General features: G+C 42.1%; 1 protein-coding gene across 1 annotated transcript; it reads right to left on the minus strand.

Moving 5' to 3' along the window:
• Positions 1 to 14,543: 14,543 nt before the first annotated feature.
• ctsla (cathepsin La) lies at positions 14,544 to 18,588 on the minus strand. Its single transcript, XM_024012170.2, has 8 exons — positions 18,475 to 18,588; positions 17,439 to 17,577; positions 17,103 to 17,225; positions 16,493 to 16,645; positions 16,036 to 16,260; positions 15,565 to 15,733; positions 15,189 to 15,306; positions 14,544 to 14,960 (listed from the first exon to the last, which is right to left on the minus strand). Exons 2-8 carry the CDS (start codon positions 17,565 to 17,567, stop codon positions 14,861 to 14,863), a joined length of 1,017 nt encoding a protein of 338 aa, XP_023867938.1. The 5' UTR covers positions 17,568 to 17,577; positions 18,475 to 18,588; the 3' UTR covers positions 14,544 to 14,860.
• Positions 18,589 to 19,439: the final 851 nt, after the last annotated feature.

Raw genomic sequence — 19,439 nt, forward strand, 5'->3', positions numbered from 1 at the left:
AACAAATAAAATGAAGTGTTCAATTATCCTTGCTACACATTTGTGACTTTCTCAACATTATAAATGTGTGTGTGTGTGTGTGTGTGTGTGTATGGACGTGTTTAACTATACTTGTGGGGACCAAAGGTTCCCACAAGAATAGTAAACAAACATTTGACCAACTGGGGACATTGTGTTAGTCCCCACATGGAAAAAGGCTATTTCTAGTGGTTAAGGTAAGAATTAGGGTTAGGGGTTAAAGGTTAGATTTAGGGTTAGATTTAGAGTTAGGGGTTAGGGTAATTAGGATCTGGAATGGGAATTAATTGTGTCCCCACAAGATTAGTTAAACAAGAGAGAGAGAATGTGTCGTAGAACAGAATGTCCTACAAATCCTCCCATGACCATGAGGCATAACAGTCTCTAGATTGGAAGGCTCTTGTCCCAGCATGACCGTACAGCACCTTTACTCAACAAACACTAGCTGCAGATAAAGAATAGTACAGAGGAAACCCTTTCTCTCTACCTCATGTTTTCGCTGCTTTTCACAGACAAACTCAGACATTTCAGAGCTCTAGTCTTCCTCAATGTCTTATCACTCTCAGTGGCTGTTGGTCTCAGCTTCACACATAAGGCTCCATTTAAAAATAGACTACCTCATGGGTATCATGTGTCTATAACAGTGTTGTAAACAAATAAACAAACCGTAAGCACAAACTGACTTCTTATGTGACAGAGAATGTAGTCTTGTTGATCTTGACCTCATTAAGTAATGCTTCAAATAAACTGAACACTGATGGACAAGGAAGGTCTCTTAATTAACATACTGTTGATTGTGTTAGCAAAGTCACACAAGCTGATGTAGTGAGTAAGAGAGGCTTCATGCCCATAGGGGGCACAGGGGCACGTAACCCACGTAGTCCTTTTAAAAATGTTTTTATCTGGTTTGTGTCCTGTTCCCTGTAAGTGGAAGCTCTAGCCTTTAGCCCAGCACGGATATTGCCTGTAATCTATGGTTTTTGGTTGGGATACATCCGTATAGTCACTATGGGTACAACGTCATCTATTTCTCCGGTTAGGCCTACATTAGCAATTTTTGTTTGAGCTTGGCTATCCAGGGAAAGTGTGTCGTATTCTCACGTGGCAGGGAAAATAAACTTGGCAATGTGTCGTATTCTTATGTGGGGAGAGGGAACAAACTCTGCGCATAGACAAATAGAACGTTTTAGCACCACACAAATTGTCACGACTATTTCCGAAGTCGATGCCTCTCCTTGTTCGGGCGGTGCTCGGCGGTCGACGTCACCGGTCTTCTAGCCATCATTGATCCATTTTTCATTTTCCATTGTTTTTGTCTTGTCTTCCTTCACACCTGGTTCCAATCCCATTCTTACATGTGTATTTAACCCTCTGTTTCCCCTCATGTCCTTGTCAGAGATTGTTTGTATATTCGTGTATTATGTATTGGTGCGCGACGGGTTCTTGTACTCACTTTTATTTCATCTTGTATTTTTGATTATGGAGTTTTGTCAAGTATATTAAACGACTCCATTTATACCAAGTTCGATTCTCCTGCGCCTGACTTCCCTGCCACCTACACACACGACATTACACAAATAATGGCCTCAATGCGTGCGTGGCTGGTAGTAAGCAAGAGAATGGCTCATCTTTACTGTGTCTTAGTCTGTAAAAGCAATCTACAGTTTATCTTCCCCCCAAAATAAGTTTTGTGGGTTACATACGTTTCTCAAACTCAGGATGCACCCAAGTTGATCACAAGGAGTGCCATTTGCAGAGCACATTTAGCAGGAGGGTGCTTTGAGAACCTGCTGCAAAAAACTATTGCGTATGTCAAGCTTCTCATACTGAAGCCCGATGCATTCCCAACACGTGAGTGGCCACTGACAGTCCCAACAACAAGCGTGAATCACAATGTATGTAGCTAACATAGAATAGTAGAGATTATTAGCTAGCTAGCTAATACACTTGTCAATAAACTAACGTTATATTTCCGACATGAACCTCCATACCCTTGCTTTCACTGAGCTAGTTAGCCAATTTAGCTAACTAACTTTTAGTCAAATCTATGACTCAAAAGAGAAGACGTTTTACAATTGGATTTCTATGCATCTCTTTCGGTGCATAAACAATCTAAATAAGACTGTAAAACGTCTTCTCCTTTGAGTCATAGAAATGGTAATGTTAGCTATATGATATTAGAGATATGTTGTGGTATTTTTATGATTTGGAAGGAAAATTGTTTATAAATGTTAGGCAATATGGTGGAAGCAGCATGATGCACGGAAGTACTGTAATTGTCATATTTTATAGTGTTTGATCATCATTCAGATACACAAACATTCCAAAAATAAACAGGGATTTTTTTAATATGCATATTTCCTGTAGACTACACAACATCTCCAGAAAAGACACTATAGAATACTTTAGCATCATAACATAAAATTCACTACCACTTAATCTACAATCTTCCTTTTCACAAACATTACAGGCTAGATAGACTGCTGGATTTCATCTTCAATGCGGTCATCCACGATCTGTATGTGGAGGAGGTGTGTGTGTGAGTTCGCCATTCCAGAACCCCTGTGTGCCCAGTACGAGAGACCTGACAAGGAGGAAGCCATCGCTGGATTTGTGTCCTCCTTCAGCAATCTAGGGTGAAAGTGAAGACTCTGGGCTCTATAGGTTCTTGCACCATAGTCACTGGAAGAGATGACGTATGTACGTTTCCAATGCCCTGACTAATTGTTCCATCTTTAAATGTCTGTTTATGACCAAGATTATTAATTAAGAGGTGATGCACACATATACACACAAATACACACACACATACACATAAACCTCACACTAAACAAACCTCTCTCTCTTCTCTGTGTCTCTGTAGAGCGTGTTTGTGTTGGTGGCTACCTCTCCTCAGCCTCTGGTATACACTCTGGTCAACATACCGTGCAGCCTTCTCCTGCTATATAAGCTGCCAGTATGTCAGTGGTCAGTTCTGGTCTACTCAAGGTGGTGGCTCTCCCATAGACACCAATGCGATAGCAGTTGGGTCTGGTCTACTTAGCTCATTTGACCTCCATTGAAACAGAAAACATTTGTATGTGTCACTTCCTTTTCCATCTCTGCTAGTAACACCAGAAGAGAACAACTGAGCCAATGCTAAAGTATCAGCAACAGCCAAGGGGGCACGGGGAGATACGTTTCCCCCCAAAACATTCATACACCTAGCCTGGGTACCAGTCTTTAGCTAACATTCCACTACTTGTACTCTGTGTCATGTTTCAATCATGTTTTGCAATGACACAGAGTTCAAGGAGTGGAATGTTGGCTAAACAGACACCATATACAAATCAACTGTATATTTGTGTATATATGTCATAACCCAGCCATCACCATGTCTTGAGACCTCTTAAGACATGTCTTAGACACCAATGAGACATCCGTCTTAAGACATTTTATAATTTATTGTTTTCATGTTTTATTAGTTATTAATATTACTTATTCACTCTAGAACTCTCATGCACATTCATAGCACAAATTGTACTGCACACCAAATCAAAGTAAGCAAGATTTATTGACCAAATAACAATTTTAGAATGATGCAACAAAATAACTTGTGGTAAAGGCGGTATAGAGCTCCAAACAACGCCCATCTTTGAGTCTTTACAGCCAGATAGTAATCGCTTGTTTGGGGATCTCAGAGCTGCTCCTCCTTAATCTTTTCGGAAATAAAATGCCATTAGGTATCCTATCAGAAAATAACAATATCACATTTACCATGCTATTTTCTTGTACTTATAAATAGCTCACCTGAAGCAGAAAGCCCTATCGTCCGTGAGGGCTAAATGTTTGACACCAGGTAAGACCCCAGCTTTATTGTATGTCCAGTCTGAAAATAGAACGAGCCTATATGATTCAAAGACAGCTGATTAGAGAAAGTGACCTTTCTGTGATTGCATGTAGAATCACAGACATTACATTAAACACACTTTACTGCATATTTACTTTCAATTATTGCAGTATAATTAAATAAATAAATAAACAGCATGTCTGACAGCCTTAATGTCACATTATTTTGCATGTCTTTAAAACATGGCATTAGTGTCTTGAGACATGTCTTGAAGACACACATAAAATGTCTCAAGACTCCACCAATACACATTTCTGAATGTTCTACTGCATCATGGAAAACACTAGATCCAAAAATAGCTCTGTTTGTTCGGTTAAGGACAACAACAAAAATAACTTACATATTTATTTACGTACTGTATGTGCACAATCATACCCAGCCATCACCTTTGTCTTGAGAAAATAACTTGAGGCATATTATTTCTAAACAAATATTAATCAAGTAGGTGGGGATGTCGCGGAACTTGTTGCACCTTCTGGTAACCTGTGGGGAAAAGTATACATTTAATAGGCCACTCAGTTTATAATGACATCTATTTCACATGAAATCAATAATAGTGTATAATATTGCATACAAACGCACATTAGGGACTTCCATACAGCAAAGGTTTTCTGCAGCAGTGCCGGTGGGCTAGTTTGGCAGTGCCAGCGACCACTGCAGAGTTTTCTGAGCAAAAAAAAAACGTTTTTCTTTTTTTTTTTTTTCATTGTTGGACATAAAAGACTGTAAAAACACCAGGAAATCAGCTCCAAGTGATTTTAATTTAAGAAATCTGTTCCTAAGTATTCCCACGCATAATAGAGAGACGGGTGATCGTATATGAATGTAAGCAAGGTTTGAAATGATCTGTTTTGGCTTCTTGTGGTCAATTTGCAGTCTACAAATGATTTGTACTTATGTTTCAGCCTCTCGAKCATCCGCTCAAGAACAAATCGGTTACATGTGGTCTGTGGTTGTGAGGCCGGTTGGACGTACTTCCAAATTCTCTAAAACGACGTTGGAGGCGGCTTATGGTAGAGAAATTAACATTTAACTCTCTGGCAACAGCTCTGGTGGACATTCCTGCTGTCGGCATGCCAAATGCACGCTCACCCAAAACTTGAGACATTTGTCGCATTTTGTTGTGTGACAAAACTGCACATTTTAGAGTAGCCTTTTATTGTCCCCAGCACATGGTGGACCTGTGTAATGATCAAGCTGTTTGATCAGCTGCTTGATATGCCACATCTGGCAGGTGGATGGATTATCTTGGCAAATGAGAAATACGCTTTTCGTGCGTATGTAACATTTCTGGGATATTTTATTTGAGCTCATGAAACATGGGACCAACACTTGACATGTTTGGTTCATATTTTTGTTCAATATAGATAGCTATACTATTGACATTGCAAACATAATTTTTAAGCAGTTAGGGAAATACTATTGACATTACTTGAAACAATGCGACAGCTGTCAATAGCAAGCCTATCAAAATGAATTAGAATAGATGCACCTTATTCTCGTAAACTTCTTAAAGCACTGGTTTATACCGCATTTATCCCATGTAGCAACAGCTATATCAGAGAGTATCTTTAGCTATACAGAGAGTTACAATATCCTATCAGTTACCACGTGATGAATACAAAACAAACCACATACAGTATCTGTCTGAGTTATACAGTTATGAGGATACAGTATATGTTATATAACTGATTTATCTGTTTGCTCTTGTCAACTATAATGGAACTCAGCAAGTTAGTTGTCGTTTTGTTTTCAAAACTTTCTCACTGTCTTTTGGAGTGTATGTCTGCCCGAGTGCCCGTGTTTCATAGCGAGTCATGCTGGGTCTTCCACGGAATGGGTGCCTTTTGCGTCCCGTTTATATTTTAATTTAAGTACAAATTGTGAACCAATATTGAATTTTAAAAGCCTGTTTCACCATCATTGTAAAACCCTAGTTATTGATAGTCATTTCTGAAGATTATTATTTATTTCAATATGATTAGTGATTCATTAATGTCTGTCACTCATTTTAAGGTCAACCCTGTTATGTGAACTGAATTCTCATTTTAATATGGTGAAACTATTCCTTTTTAAATCTTTTTTTCAAAAGAAATTATTGAATATCTAACTCAATAGTCAAATCATAGTGTAAAAACAGGTGAACTGGTTCGACTCTTTTTGGTAATTTTCTGGTGTTTTCTGGTAGAAGAAGAAGCAGGTCGAGCATAAGACTTCAACCCTATTACCCATAGATCGACAGGCTAGAAATGTTAACAATTGCATTTTTTTGTGAAGCTTGCATTTAATTGCCAATCACTGTTGCACACAACAATTATATATATATATTTTTTTAATGCTTACTTACGAGCCCTTTCCCAAAAACGCAGTTTAAAAGTAAGAACATTTACCAAAAAAAAATGAAATTGTAACACCATAAAATAACAATAACGAGGCTATATACAGGCTATATACAAGGTGTACCGGTACCGAGTCAGTGTACTGGGTTACGAGGTAGTTGGGGTAATTGATTGAATGTAGGTAGGGGGTGAAAAGCAGAAAGTCCGGGTAGCCGTTTAATTAACTGATCAGCAGTCTTATGGCTGTTCAGGAGCATTCTGGTACCAGACTTGGCTCTCCAGTACTGCTTGCCATGCGGGAGCAGAGAGAACAGACTGTGACTTGGGTGGCTGGAGTCTTTGACAATTTTTCCGACACCGTCTGGTATAGATAGAGCTTCTGTATGGCAGGGAGCTTGGCCCTAGTGATGTACTGGGCCGTACGTACTACCCTCTGTAGCACCTTACGGTCGGACGCAGAGCAGTTGCCATACCAAGTAGTTATACAGCCAGTCAAGATACTCTCAATGGTGTAGTTGTATAACTTTTTGAGGATCTGAGGGCCCATGACAAATCTTTTCAGCCTCCTGAGGGGGAAGAGGTGATGTGGACACCGAAGAAATATAAGCTAACGACCCGCTCCACTACACCCTTGTCGATGTGAATGGGGGTGTGTTCGGCCATCCGTTTCCTGTAGTCCACGATCAGCTGCTTTGTCTTGCTGACTTTGAGGGAGAGGTTGTTGTCCTGGCTCCACACTGCCAGGTCTCTGACCTTCTCCCAATAGGCTGTCTCATCGTCGTCGGTGATCAGGCCTACCATCGTCGTTTCGTAGGCAAACTTAAAGATGATGTTGGAGTCGTGGGTGAACAGGAGGGAACTATGCACACACCCCCATATCCTTAATTTCATATAAGGAGCTAAGAGCTTCTCCATAATTGGACAGTTTCTACATGCATCCAATCCAGACCTCAGAAATCTTCCTGACACGATATGAGTCCAGGGAGATATTTTACATTTTAGCAGACGTTCTTATCCATAGTGACTTACAGCAGTGAGTGCATGCATTTTCATACTGGACCTCTATGTAAATCAAATCCACAACCCTAGCATTGCAAGTGCCATGCTTTACCAATTGAGCCACACAGGATCATCTGGGGTGAGAAATGTTCAGGACACACACCTGATGCGTGTGCACCCGCTTTCATATTTGTAGAATATTCTATCTCTGGAAAAGGTATGACATATCTAAGTCTTGATTGAATCCACATATTTTCAGAAATGTGTCACATGTCTGTAGTCATTACCTGATAATTGATGTATCCTTTTTTATGCATAATTTCAATCGATATCTTTACATGATATGTAATATAAAAATGGGCTAAATCCTACTCAACAATTGTCTGGCGACCAAATTATTCTACCTTTTCAAGCGCATAAAATTGTCCTTCACATGAAAGTGACGTATCTAAGTATACATTTGCACCACATTCAGTAGTAGGCTATACAAGGTATGGAAAGGCAAACATCATTTTATTTAATCCAAGTTTCTATTTCCAAAACACATTGCTATTTCTGCAGCATAYAAAACCCAATCACAACACATTTTTTGTAAAGATGCAACATAGGCCAATCTTTGCGAAATTATTATTTTATTTATTTAACCGAAAATAAAAGTTGCACACCCTCAATACCCCTGCCTGCCCTGTTTGTTATGGATGGATGCAGATTTGGTTGTCAGCAGCGGTTCTTCGCAGTCCAGACCCAACGTTAACTGTCACCTTGAGGCTTGATAGGGGGTACAAAAAAAAACCTGAAGGGAATTTAGTTATTTGTTAGCTAGCGAAGTCTACAAGTTAGCTTATACCCTAACATCAAGCCTATCTAGCTAGCAAGCCCTACTTGCTGCAGGTCAAATTAGCAAACATTCTTGACTCTAGTTAATAAGATAAATAAAACATCTCAAATTAGCTACTCGCTTTAGAGTCAACTTTTTTGAGGTATTTGCTGAACAGCTTCTCAATTCATTGTTTCTCCATTTGTCAGTTCCACCACACACCATTTACACACTCATTTATGGCGCCCAAATTCAGAAATGACAGTTGGAACTCCACAGCAGAAAATATGTGATCCTAGTTTTAATATTTGTCAAACTCAAATAAGCATCAGAAATTGACCTTATTTAGCATATCAAGATCCTGATATGGACCTCAGTTAAGAGCATATGCATTGTATGTGCTGAGAAAATACAGTGTATTCTCATCAATCTACACACAATACCCCATAATGACAAAGCAAAATCCGTTGTTTGACAAATAACTGAAACATCACATTTACATAAGTATTCAGACCATTTACTCAGTACTTTGTTGAGCACCTTTGGCTGTGATTACAGCTTCGAGTCTTCTTGGGTATGACGCTACAAGCTTGGCACACCTGTGTTTGGGGAGTGTCTCCCATTCTTCTCTGCAGATCTTCTCCAGCTCTGTCAGGTTGGATGGGGAGCGTTGCTGCACAGCTATTTTCAGGTCTCTCCAGATATGTTCAATCAGGTTAAAGTCCGGGCTCTGACTGGGCCACTCAAGGACATTTAGAGACTTGTCCTGAAGACACTCCTGCGTTGTCTTGGCTGTGTGCTTAGGGTCGTTGTCCTGTTGGAAGATGAACCTTCGGCCCAGTCTGAGGTCCTGAGCGCTCTGGAGCAGGTTTTCATCAAGGATCTCTCTGTACTTTGCTCCGTTCACCTTTCCCGCGATCCTGACTAGTCTCCCAGTCCCTGCCGCTGAAAAACATCCCCACAGCATTATGGTGCCACCACCATGCTTCACCATAGGAATGGTGCCAGGTTTCCTCCAGACGTGACTCTTGGCATTCAGGCCGAAGAGTTCAATCTTGGTTTCATCAGACCAGAGAATCTTGTTTCTCATGGTCTGAGAGTCCTTTAGGTGCCTTTTGGCAAATTCCAAGCGAGCTGTCGTGTGCCTTTTACTGAGGAGTGGCTTCCATCTGGCAACTCTACCATAAAGGCCTGATTGGTGGAGTGCTGCAGAGATGGTTGTCCTTCTGGATGGTTCTCCCATCTCCAAAAAGGAACTCTGGAGCTCTGTCAGAGTGACCATCGGGCTCTTGGTCACCTCCCTCCCTTTTGAGCATGTGCAGAAAACGTAGAAATGTATCAGAAATCGTCCTTATTTTCAGCAAATGAAAAAGCATATCAAGATCCGGATATGGACTTCAGCCAAGAGAACCATATCTGGAATCAAAATAGCTTCATATCTTAAATATGATGAGAAAACAAAGATATGCTATGTATAGTCAGTATTTGTCAACATGAAGAGAGAAAATAGGATGTCGCATATCTCAGGCGATTGAATGAGTCCATATCTGGCCATATTCGGAGTACTCCCAATATCATATATGTCTAAAAGACACATCTGGATCCACAAAACTGAAAAAACATGCATTGGAAATGGTCTGTATTCTGAAGAATTGCAGAAAAAAAATGAGTAACTCGCAAAATGTTTTATTTACTTTTTCTAGCATGAGAGCTACTTAAAAAAATAAAACGTTGAGAGCTACACATTTTCTTCCTAGCTTTCAAATGGGCACATTCTTCTCTCCCCTGCAACTCATCCCCGGGTGTTTAGTGTACAAGAGAAAACAGTGCACTATGTTTTGTGTCAATACCTGGTAAAATAATGGATAATATACAACTCAGTTGTTATTTTTATTTATTTAACCTTTATTTAACTAGGCAAGTCAGTTAAGAACAAATTCCTATTTACAATGACGGCCTACACCGGCCAAACCCAGACGACGCTGGGCCAATTGTGAGCCGCCCTATGGGACTCCCAATCACTGCCGGTTGTGATACAGCCTGGATTCAAACCAGGGTGTCTGTAGTGACACCTCTAGCATTAAGATGCAGTGCCTTGGACTGCATGCTCTACATGCAATAAAATGCAAATTAATTATTTAAAAATCATACAATGTGATTTTCTGGATTTTTGTTTTAGATTCCGTCTCTCACAGTTGAAGTGTACCTATGATAAAAATTACAGACCTCTACATGCTTTGTAAGTAGGAAAACCTGCAAAACGGCAGTGTATCAAATACTTGTTCTCCCCACTGTACATTGAGATGAGTAATGTAGGGTATGTAAACATAAAGTGGCATAGTTTAAAGTGGCTAGTGATACATGTATTACATAAAGATGGCAAGATGCAGTAGATGATATAAGAGTACAGTATATACATATACATATGAGATGAGTAATGTAGGTATGTAAACATTATATTAAGTGGCTTTGTTTAAAGTGGCTAGTGGTACATTTTTACATAATTTCCATTAATTCCCAATATTAAAGTGGCTGGAGTTGAGTCAGTATGTTGGCAGCGGCCGCTAATGTTAGTGGTGGCTGTTTAAACAGTCTGATGGCCTTGAGATAGAGCTGTTTTTCAGTCTCTCGGTCCCTGCTTTGATGCACCTGTACTGACCTCGCCTTCTGGATGATAGCGGGGTGAACAGGCAGTGGCTTGGGTGGTTGTTGTCTTGATGATCTTTATGGCCTTCCTGTGACATCGGGTGGTGTAGGTGTTGGAGGGCAGGTAGTTTGCCCCGGTGATGCGTTGTGCAGACCTCACTACCCTCTGACTGCCTTACGGTTGTGGGCGGAGCAGTTGCCGTACCAGGCGGTGGTACAGCCCGACAGGATGCTCTCGATTGTGCATCTGTAGAAGTTTGTGAGTGCTTTTGGTGACAAGCTGAATTTCTTCAGCCTCCTGAGGTTGAAGAGGCCTGCTGCGCCTTCTTCACAACGCTGTCTGTGTGGGTGGACCAATTCAGTTTGTCCGTGATGTGTACACGAGGAACTTTCCACCTTCTCCACTACTGACCCGTCGATGTGGATAGGGGGGTGCTCCCTCTGCTGTTTCCTGAAGTCCACAATCATCTCCTTTGTTTTGTTGACGTTGAGTGTGAGGTTATTTTCCTGACAACACACTCCGAGGGCCTCACCTCCCTCCTGTAGGCCGTCTCGTCGTTGTTGGTAATCAAGCCTACACTGTAGTGTCATCCGCAAACTTGATGATTGAGTTGGGGCGTGCATGCCACGCAGTCGTGGTGAACAGGGAGTACAGGAGAGGGCTCAGAACGCACCCTTGTGGGCCCCAGTGTTGAGGATCAGCGGGGTGGAGATGTTGTTACCTACCCTCACCCCCTGGGGCGGCCCGTCAGGAAGTCCAGGACCCAGTTGCACAGGGCGGGGTCGAGACCCAGGGTCTCGAGCTTGATGACGAGTTTGGAGGGTACTATGGTGTTAAATGCTGAGCTGTAGTCGATGAACAGCATTCTCACATAGGTATTCCTCTTGTCCAGATGGGTTAGGGCAGTGTGGTTGCGATTGCGTCGTCTGTGGACCTATTGGGTCGGTAAGCAAATTGGAGTGGGTCTAGGGTGTCCGGTAGGGTGGAGGTGATATGGTCCTTGACTAGTCTCTCAAAGCACTTCATGATGACGGAAGTGAGTGCTACGGGGCGGTAGTCGTTTAGCTCAGTTACCTTAGCTTTCTTGGGAACAGGACAATGGTGGCCCTCTTGAAGCATGTGGAACAGCAGACTGGGATAAGGATTGATTGAATATGTCCGTAAACACACCAGTCAGCTGGTCTGCGCATGCTCTGAGGACGCGGCTGGGAATGCCGTCTGGGCCTGCAGCCTTGCGAGGGTTAACACGTTTAAATGTTTTACTCACCTCGGCTGCAGTGAAGGAGAGCCCGCAGGTTTTGGTAGCGGGCCGTGTCAGTGCACTGTATTGTCCTCAAAGCGAGCAAAAAAGTTATTTAGCCTGTCTGGGAGCAAGACTCCTGGTCCGCGACGGGGCTGGTTTTCTTTTGTAATCCATGATTGACTGTAGACCCTGCCACATACCTCTTGTGTCTGAGCTGTTGAATTGCGACTCTATTTTGTCTCTGTACTGGGACTTGCTGTTTGATTGCCTTGCGGAGAGAATAGCTACACTGTTTGTATTCGGTCATGRTTCCGGTCACCTTGCCCTGGTTAAAAGCAGTGGTTCGCGCTTTCAGTTTCACGCGAATGCTGCCGTCAATCCACGGTTCCTGGTTTGGGAATGTTTTAATCGTTGCTGTGGGTACGACATCGTCAATGCACTTTCTCATGAACTCGCTCACTGAATCAGCATATTCGTCAATGTTGTTGTTGGACACAATGCGGAACATATTCCAATCCGCGTGATCGAAGCAGTCTTGGGATAATGTTCACGTTGTGTTGATTAGATAGTAGCTGGGAGCTTGCGTTCTCTGATTCTTGTGAGGTTTATGACAGTTTGCAGTGGAACATGTGAAAATTGCATATACTTTCAGAATTGTTTGGCAAACTACTCATAGATGGGCTGTGAGCTACTTAGATGGGCTGTGAGCTACTTAGATGGGCTGTGAGCTACTTAGATGGGCTGTGAGCTACTTAGATGGGCTGTGAGCTACTTAGATGGGCTGTGAGCTACTTAGATGGGCTGCAATCGACCTGTTGGAGACCCCGGCTTTAGAATTTCAAAAATGTTTCATGTAAAGATATCCCGATATGGACCCTTTTTGCCTAGTGGTTGGACGCTGAGCTGTAGGCCATGAACAGCATTCTCAAATAGGTGTTCCTCTTGTCCAGGTGGGAAAGGGCAGTGTAGAGTGCAAAAGAGATTGCGTAAACTGTGGATCTGTTGGGGTGGTAAGCGAGTTGGAGTGGGTCCAGGGTGTCTGGGGTTAGCTTGGCGTTTTTGGGCAGGTTAGCTTGGCATTCTTGGGCACAGGGACTATGGTGGTCTGCTTGAAACCTATAGGTATTACAAACTGGGTCAGGGAGAGGTTGAAAATGTCAAGGAAGGCACTTGCCAGCTGGTCAGCACATGCTCTGTGTTCGCGTCCTGGTAATTTGTCTTATGAATGTTGACCTATTTAAAGATCTTACGTCGGCTACGGAGAGCGTGATCACACAGTCGTCGGAACAGCTGTTGCTCTCATGCATGGTTCAGTGGTGCTTGCCTCAAAGCGAGCATAGAAGGCATTTAACTTGTCTGGTAGGCTTGTGTTACTGGGCAGCTCCCGGCTGCGTTTCCCTTTGTACTCTGTGATAGTTTGCAAGCCCTGCCACATCTGTCAAGCGTCAGAGCCGGTGTAGTGGAATTCGATCTTAGTCTTGTATTGATGCTTTGCCTATTTGATGGTTCGTTGGAGGGCGTAGCAGGATTTCTTATAAGCGTCCAGATTAGTGTCCCGCTCCTTGAAAACATCAGCTCAAGCGTTTAGTTCAGTGTGGCTGTTGCCTGTAATTCATGGCTTCTGGTTGGAATATGTACATACGGTCACTGTGGGGACGACATTGTCGATCCGCTTATTGATGCTGGTGACTGATGTGGTAACCTCAATCCTATCGGATGAATCCTGGAACATATTCCTGTCTGTGCTAGCGTAACAGTCCTGTAGTTTAGCATCCGCTTCATCGGACTACATCACTGGTACTTCCTGTTTGAGTTTTTGCTAGTAAGCGGGAATCAGGAGAATAGAGTTATGGTCAGATTTGCTTCTTTGTGAGGAGTGAAAGTTATTTTTTTTTTCACCTCTAGTTGCACAGGTGCCATGCTCGTAGAAATTAGGTAAAACGGATTTGTTTTCCTGCATTAAAATCACCAGCCTCACCACTTCTGGATTAGCATTTTCTTGTTTGCTTATGGCCAAATCTAAACGCAATATTTCTTCTCACACATATCCAAGCATACAGCCTCACTGATAGTCAAATGGGGTTAGTACAAATTCTATTTTTGGGAAATAACTGCATTCCCTTTAAATTGGGAGCAGCTACACAAATGTCACTAACCAACTACCAGTTAAGCCACAATCAGACGTGATTGGACACAGTGTTCTTTTTTTATGACAAAGGTTACTGGATCTGTGGCCAGAGTTCAACAGTTAGTTGTTTTGGAACCCACCAGGCTAAAACAGGTCTTATCTGAGCCATGAGGACCTTGCTCATCTTATCTGCTCTGAGACACACTAACTCCTGCTGTATTGTAGGTATAAAATGTTAATACCGTCAAGGTTTTTCCTGCTCTATCTGGAATAAACTTTTGTGTGTGTACCCAAAGGGTAGGGGCAATATGGCTTCTAATACAGGCAATACGGAACAGCTGTGTGTAGTAAGCCAAGTAACTCAAACAGTGACATCACTGACCAAAGGGCACAAAAACACTTGGCAAAGTTTTACAGTTTGGATAGGATGACTACCAATTTTGTAGTTTGCCATGTAAACAAATCCATTTTAAAAAGAGGTTTATTTTTCTCATATGTACAACATTTTTACAGAACAGGTGTAAAAGCAGTAAACTAGGAATGTACACAGAGGTCACACCTGTAACATTTACTTGACTCAACTATATATCAAATCAAGTATAAAAACAAACTAGGTAGAATTTCATAGATTCCCTAAAACTGTGTTTCTTTAAAATCCATGCAGCAGGATTCACTAGTGCCTTTCACAGACTTAATAAGGCAGCACTTTGTCATCATTGCCCTTTATGAACGTTTTTCAAACATAAACAAAACTCTTGAACACATCCAGGTTCTAAAACACTAGACCAGTGGGTAGCTGGATGCCGTGGCGATACCACAGTGGTTCTTCCTGTCTTTGGCCATGTAGATGTAGCCTTTGTCTCCCCATTTCTCACTCCAGCTGAGGAAAATACAAACAATCTGTTAGCTTCTCTGGACTTAGTTGGGAAATTATACAAAATTTGATTTACTGCCACTTTAGAGAAATTCATGACTTAACCATAGTACCAGACCAACACCATATTCAAATAAAGGCAATGGTATTGTAGAGGTATATTCCCTGACGAAGAAATTAACCATTCCTGTGGTGGAAACGGTCAAACAAACATTCCAGGAAGAAACTCTGTACCTGTTCTTGACAATCCAGTATTTCTTGCCATCCACATCCTCTCCTTCAAAACCATATCCCACCACTAGAACGCCATGGTCCAACTCCTCACTGCTGCACTCCTTCTCATAGTAGATCCCTAGAGGGAGGGCATATAGTTACATTAGTTGGGCTAAAATGAGTTTACCCCAGCGTATGGCTGTACAACCATCTGATCAATGCTAAAGCTGCTAGCAGGCAAAGTGACAACTTTGGTAACGCTTTGAAAGAGAACCATTATTAGCTAGTGTGAAAAGGACAGTGAAGCGCACTGCTACACAAAAATAGAATGTAGGGAATCCAAATAAAGTTGAGGAAGTTGATGTAACATATGTTGCGTTGCCTTTTTGCTACTAACCAGACTCATAGAACTGAAAGGACTCGTGGCCGGCATCGATGGCAACAGAGACAGGACCGACTGCAGCCACAGCCTTCATCATAGCATGCTCCTTGCCACTGGGGATGTCCACAAAGCCAGTCTCGTTGGCAGCACTGAACTCTGGCTTGTAGTGGCAAGGGTCCTCATCCTGGGGAAATAGAGGATCAATAGTAAAAAAGTCATTATTAGTAAAAAATAAAATAAAAAGAATATCCACTGAGTCAAGCAATTCTGGTTGAAATGGCCTAAATCTCAATGCCATAAAGAGCAGAAACCTTCATTTATTTTTCTGTCAGCACCTCACGCAATAATAAATCCAGATTTCCAAACATTTATGGCCCAGTCTTGCCAAATCCTATTGTCATGCCGAACATGACTACAACCATAGGAGTTGGTTATACAGCTTGAACAGATCTGAGACCAGGCTAAAATAACAGAAATGGGTCTTACAGTGCCGACGTAGGGGTAGGACTCCTCTGTGTCCAGGCCGGCGTTGTCCTGGATGTACTGGAAGGCCTGGTCCATGAGCCCACCGTTACAGCCCTCATTGCCCTCCGGTCTGGAGCAGTCCACCAGGTTCTGTTCACTCAGAGACACCAGCTTGCCAGTCTTCCTGAACTGCTGGCCCTCCATGGCCCCGGTGGTGCTGAACGCCCAGCAAGACCCACATGATCCCTGAGGGAGGCGGAGATTGTGAATAGCTAGCATGTGTATAACAAAGTGACAATAATTAAGCAATTGCGAAGTAGGGGTGTAAGCAATGCATTTACTGCAACTATAAATATCCTGTGTACACAACTTGTGGCAACTTGGAATGGGTTAACGGCAAACCTCAGTCTTGTTTTATTCAGTGACAGCTGTGTATGGTTAAGAATGAGTCATGGCTCATGAGTGTCTGAGGTCTCACCTGGTCCTTGACGGGAGTGACGTAGCCCTTCTCCCTCCAATCAACAGCTTTAGGTGCCTGCAGGTAGTTGGGTTCCATGAACAGAGAGCCCTTGAACTTCCTCTCAGTCGTCTGCTTGTAGCCGTTCATCGTCTGCCTGAACTCTTCATTGGTCTAGGGAGGAAGGAATCAGTAAGGGCATGTTGAAATGTATGTCATTCCTGGCCAGGTGTGCTTTGGGGTTTTTAAAGTTCCTATCTGAATAGAACATTGAGGGGTTTCCAATGTCTAAGGACTTTAAAAAAAAAAAAATTTAAACTTATGCATAAAGATGAGTAAGTTTCAGTTCCCTTCTCAGGATCACTATTCTGTTCCTGTTTCTTCAGTACGTGCTAGTGGAAGAAACCCAACCTGTGAGTCTGGCAATGAAAGCAGGAATGTATTCAACGCTGACACCTGTGGCTATGTTTTCATAGTGCCTGTGAAATATTTCCTCATTCCGTACTGTGTCATAGACCACATAGGGCATGACAACAAAAGGATTCAGCTACAGCAAACACTATGGGACAAGGCTGCTGACATGCATCTCCTGCCCCACAATAAAATGTCTCAGCAAGGAGCTTGTTCTTACCATGTCACCAAAGTGGTTCATGCCCAGACGGTAGGAGTGTTTTCCCATGGTGTGTTCGAGGTTGTGCATCTCAATCTTCTTCAGGTTTTTCTCCCAAACCATCCTCCTCCAGCCCTCCTCGCTCTGAGAAATGAGTGTACTTGGTCAGAGAATGGACATACAAATCATACAGTCCCAGAACTACAAACAAAATCCAGGGAAAAATAAGTCACTACATTTTGCAATAATACAGGCCTACATGAAATGTACAGTTGTCAAGGCACCAAATAATTAATTTGAGACTCAACAAGACCTTGAGGCACTATGGTGCCCTACTTGTACTTCAATAACACCCACCTCATGGTAGTTCTTGCTGTGCCAGTTTTTCCACAGGTGCCAATGGCCCTCCAACTGAGAGTCAAACCTAGGAGCCGCACACACAGCACTCACACAGAGCACCAACACTGCCAAGTACAGTGCCGTCATGGCCAAACAGCTGTGAAGGGAGCAAGAAGAGCTATTGGTCAGCCTTGTATTTCACAGTGTGAAGAAGCTACATTTATATATAGATTGTTATTGCCTTCAGATTATTGCCACAGGCAGCTTGGTTGACTGACATGTTAAGCGTGTGTTGCGTTTAGAACTAGAACCAACAGAACAGGAAAAACAAGGGCTATAGATTCTGCTCTGTGAGGAAGAGAGTGGAGCATAATACCTGAATCAGAAGTCATATAAAAACTCATAAACCAACTAGCTAATTTCCTTAATTGAAGTCTACGCGAATGGCAGACTGCAGCCGTCTGAACCGACGTTCTGGTTAGAATGCTGTGTATGCAAACACTGAAAGGGAGTCTGCGCAAAGTGGGACTTGGTTGGTTGCATCATTCCTGTTTTTCCTAGTTTGGCTTGATCCTGATCACAAGATGCGGGCGGATCCAAAGCCGCTGAATCATTCTCTGAACATGGACAAAGCCCAAGGAAAATATAAAAGGAAATCGAATCTCCCACATCACCATTTCCAAAAATGTAACGGTTCGCTTTAATATATAGCAACCTATAAACGATAACATTCGCGACTGATACATTTGAACACAATGTTCCCTTTGTGAGAACAAAACAAAGCCCTCTAGCGCTACACAAAAGCACTCGACTCATGGAGGGGAAAAAAAGATACCGTTTTACTGCTATACCTTTTCAATTTATATCAAGTTCTGTAATGTTGATATCCACGAAACTAGTCGAGGGAATGTTAGGTAACAGCAGGTATCAAAAACAAACAAGAGCAAATGCCCGGGGTAAAGTCTATAACCCAAGTAGACGTACCTAACGTAGCAAACGAAAATAGACAGGCCTAAAACTGTACAAACAACGCAAGCCCTAGAGAAATACTTACTTAATGTATTGTCAATTTGCAGTAGAAGTGTGGAGGTCCCTGCTGTTGCGTGTCGATCAATAAATAAATATTGTGTAGACACACCACTTTATACAGACAGTTTTTTTGTTGTACAGTAGGAGGGGCCTGTGATTGGTTGAATGGGGACCGTATGTCACATAGGAGGGTCGAGGATTGGCTGAAATGGGACTTTATAACGCGCAGGTCCCGCCCCGAGTAAATATCCCAGCATGTGATTCCTGCCCACGTGACCGTCTTATCCGGCAGCGGAACTGCTGGCATGTTACAAAGTAACAGTTAGTCGTTTTCCCTCAACATTTTTTACTTTTCAGATAGGCTACTTTGTAACAGTTCTCCCATGGATACAGAAAATACAAAGAAATTGTCAGAAAAAAAAGTCAAGACATGTTCACAGCACAAGGACGACATGCATTAAGGAAGAAATGGTAGTCATATGATCAATAACACCGCACTCACGTGAGACACACCTTAATGTTAGTCTTGGGCCCTAGACAAATGTTTTGTAACACACACAAAAACAGTGGTGGAAAAAGTACTCAATTGTCATACATGAGTAAAAGTAAAGATACCTTAATAGAAAATGACCCTAGTAAAAGTGAAAGTCACCCAGTAAAATACTACTTGAGTAAAAGTCTAAGTATTTGGATTTAAATATACTTTAAGTATCAAAAGTAAATGGAATTGCTAAAATGTACTTAAGTATCAAAAGTAAAAGTATAAATAATTTCAAATTTATTTTTTTATTGACGGATAGCAGGGGCACACTACAACACTCAGACATAATTTACAAACAAAGCATTTGTGTTTTGTGAGTCCGCCAGATCAGAGGCAGTAGGGATGACCAGGGATGTTCTCTTGATAATTATGTGAATTGGACCATTTTCCTGTCAAAATGTGAGGAGTACTTTTGGGTGTCAGGGAAAATGTATGGAGTAAAAAGTATA

Source organism: Salvelinus sp. IW2-2015, linkage group LG20 (genome assembly GCF_002910315.2).
Source record: "Salvelinus sp. IW2-2015 linkage group LG20, ASM291031v2, whole genome shotgun sequence".
NCBI classification, from domain to species: Eukaryota; Metazoa; Chordata; class Actinopteri; order Salmoniformes; family Salmonidae; genus Salvelinus; species Salvelinus sp. IW2-2015.

Bases quoted from the DNA above. Each gene is read 5' to 3' on its own strand.
- ctsla (XM_024012170.2), bottom strand. From the start codon at position 17,567: ATGACGGCACTGTACTTGGCAGTGTTGGTGCTCTGTGTGAGTGCTGTG. The intron at 16,261-16,492 runs GTGAGACCTCAG...CGCCTCCCTCAG, and splicing joins TCACTCCCGTCAAGGACCAG to GGATCATGTGGGTCTTGCTG. The intron at 14,961-15,188 runs GTACAGAGTTTC...TATTTTCCTCAG, and splicing joins TACTGGATTGTCAAGAACAG to CTGGAGTGAGAAATGGGGAG.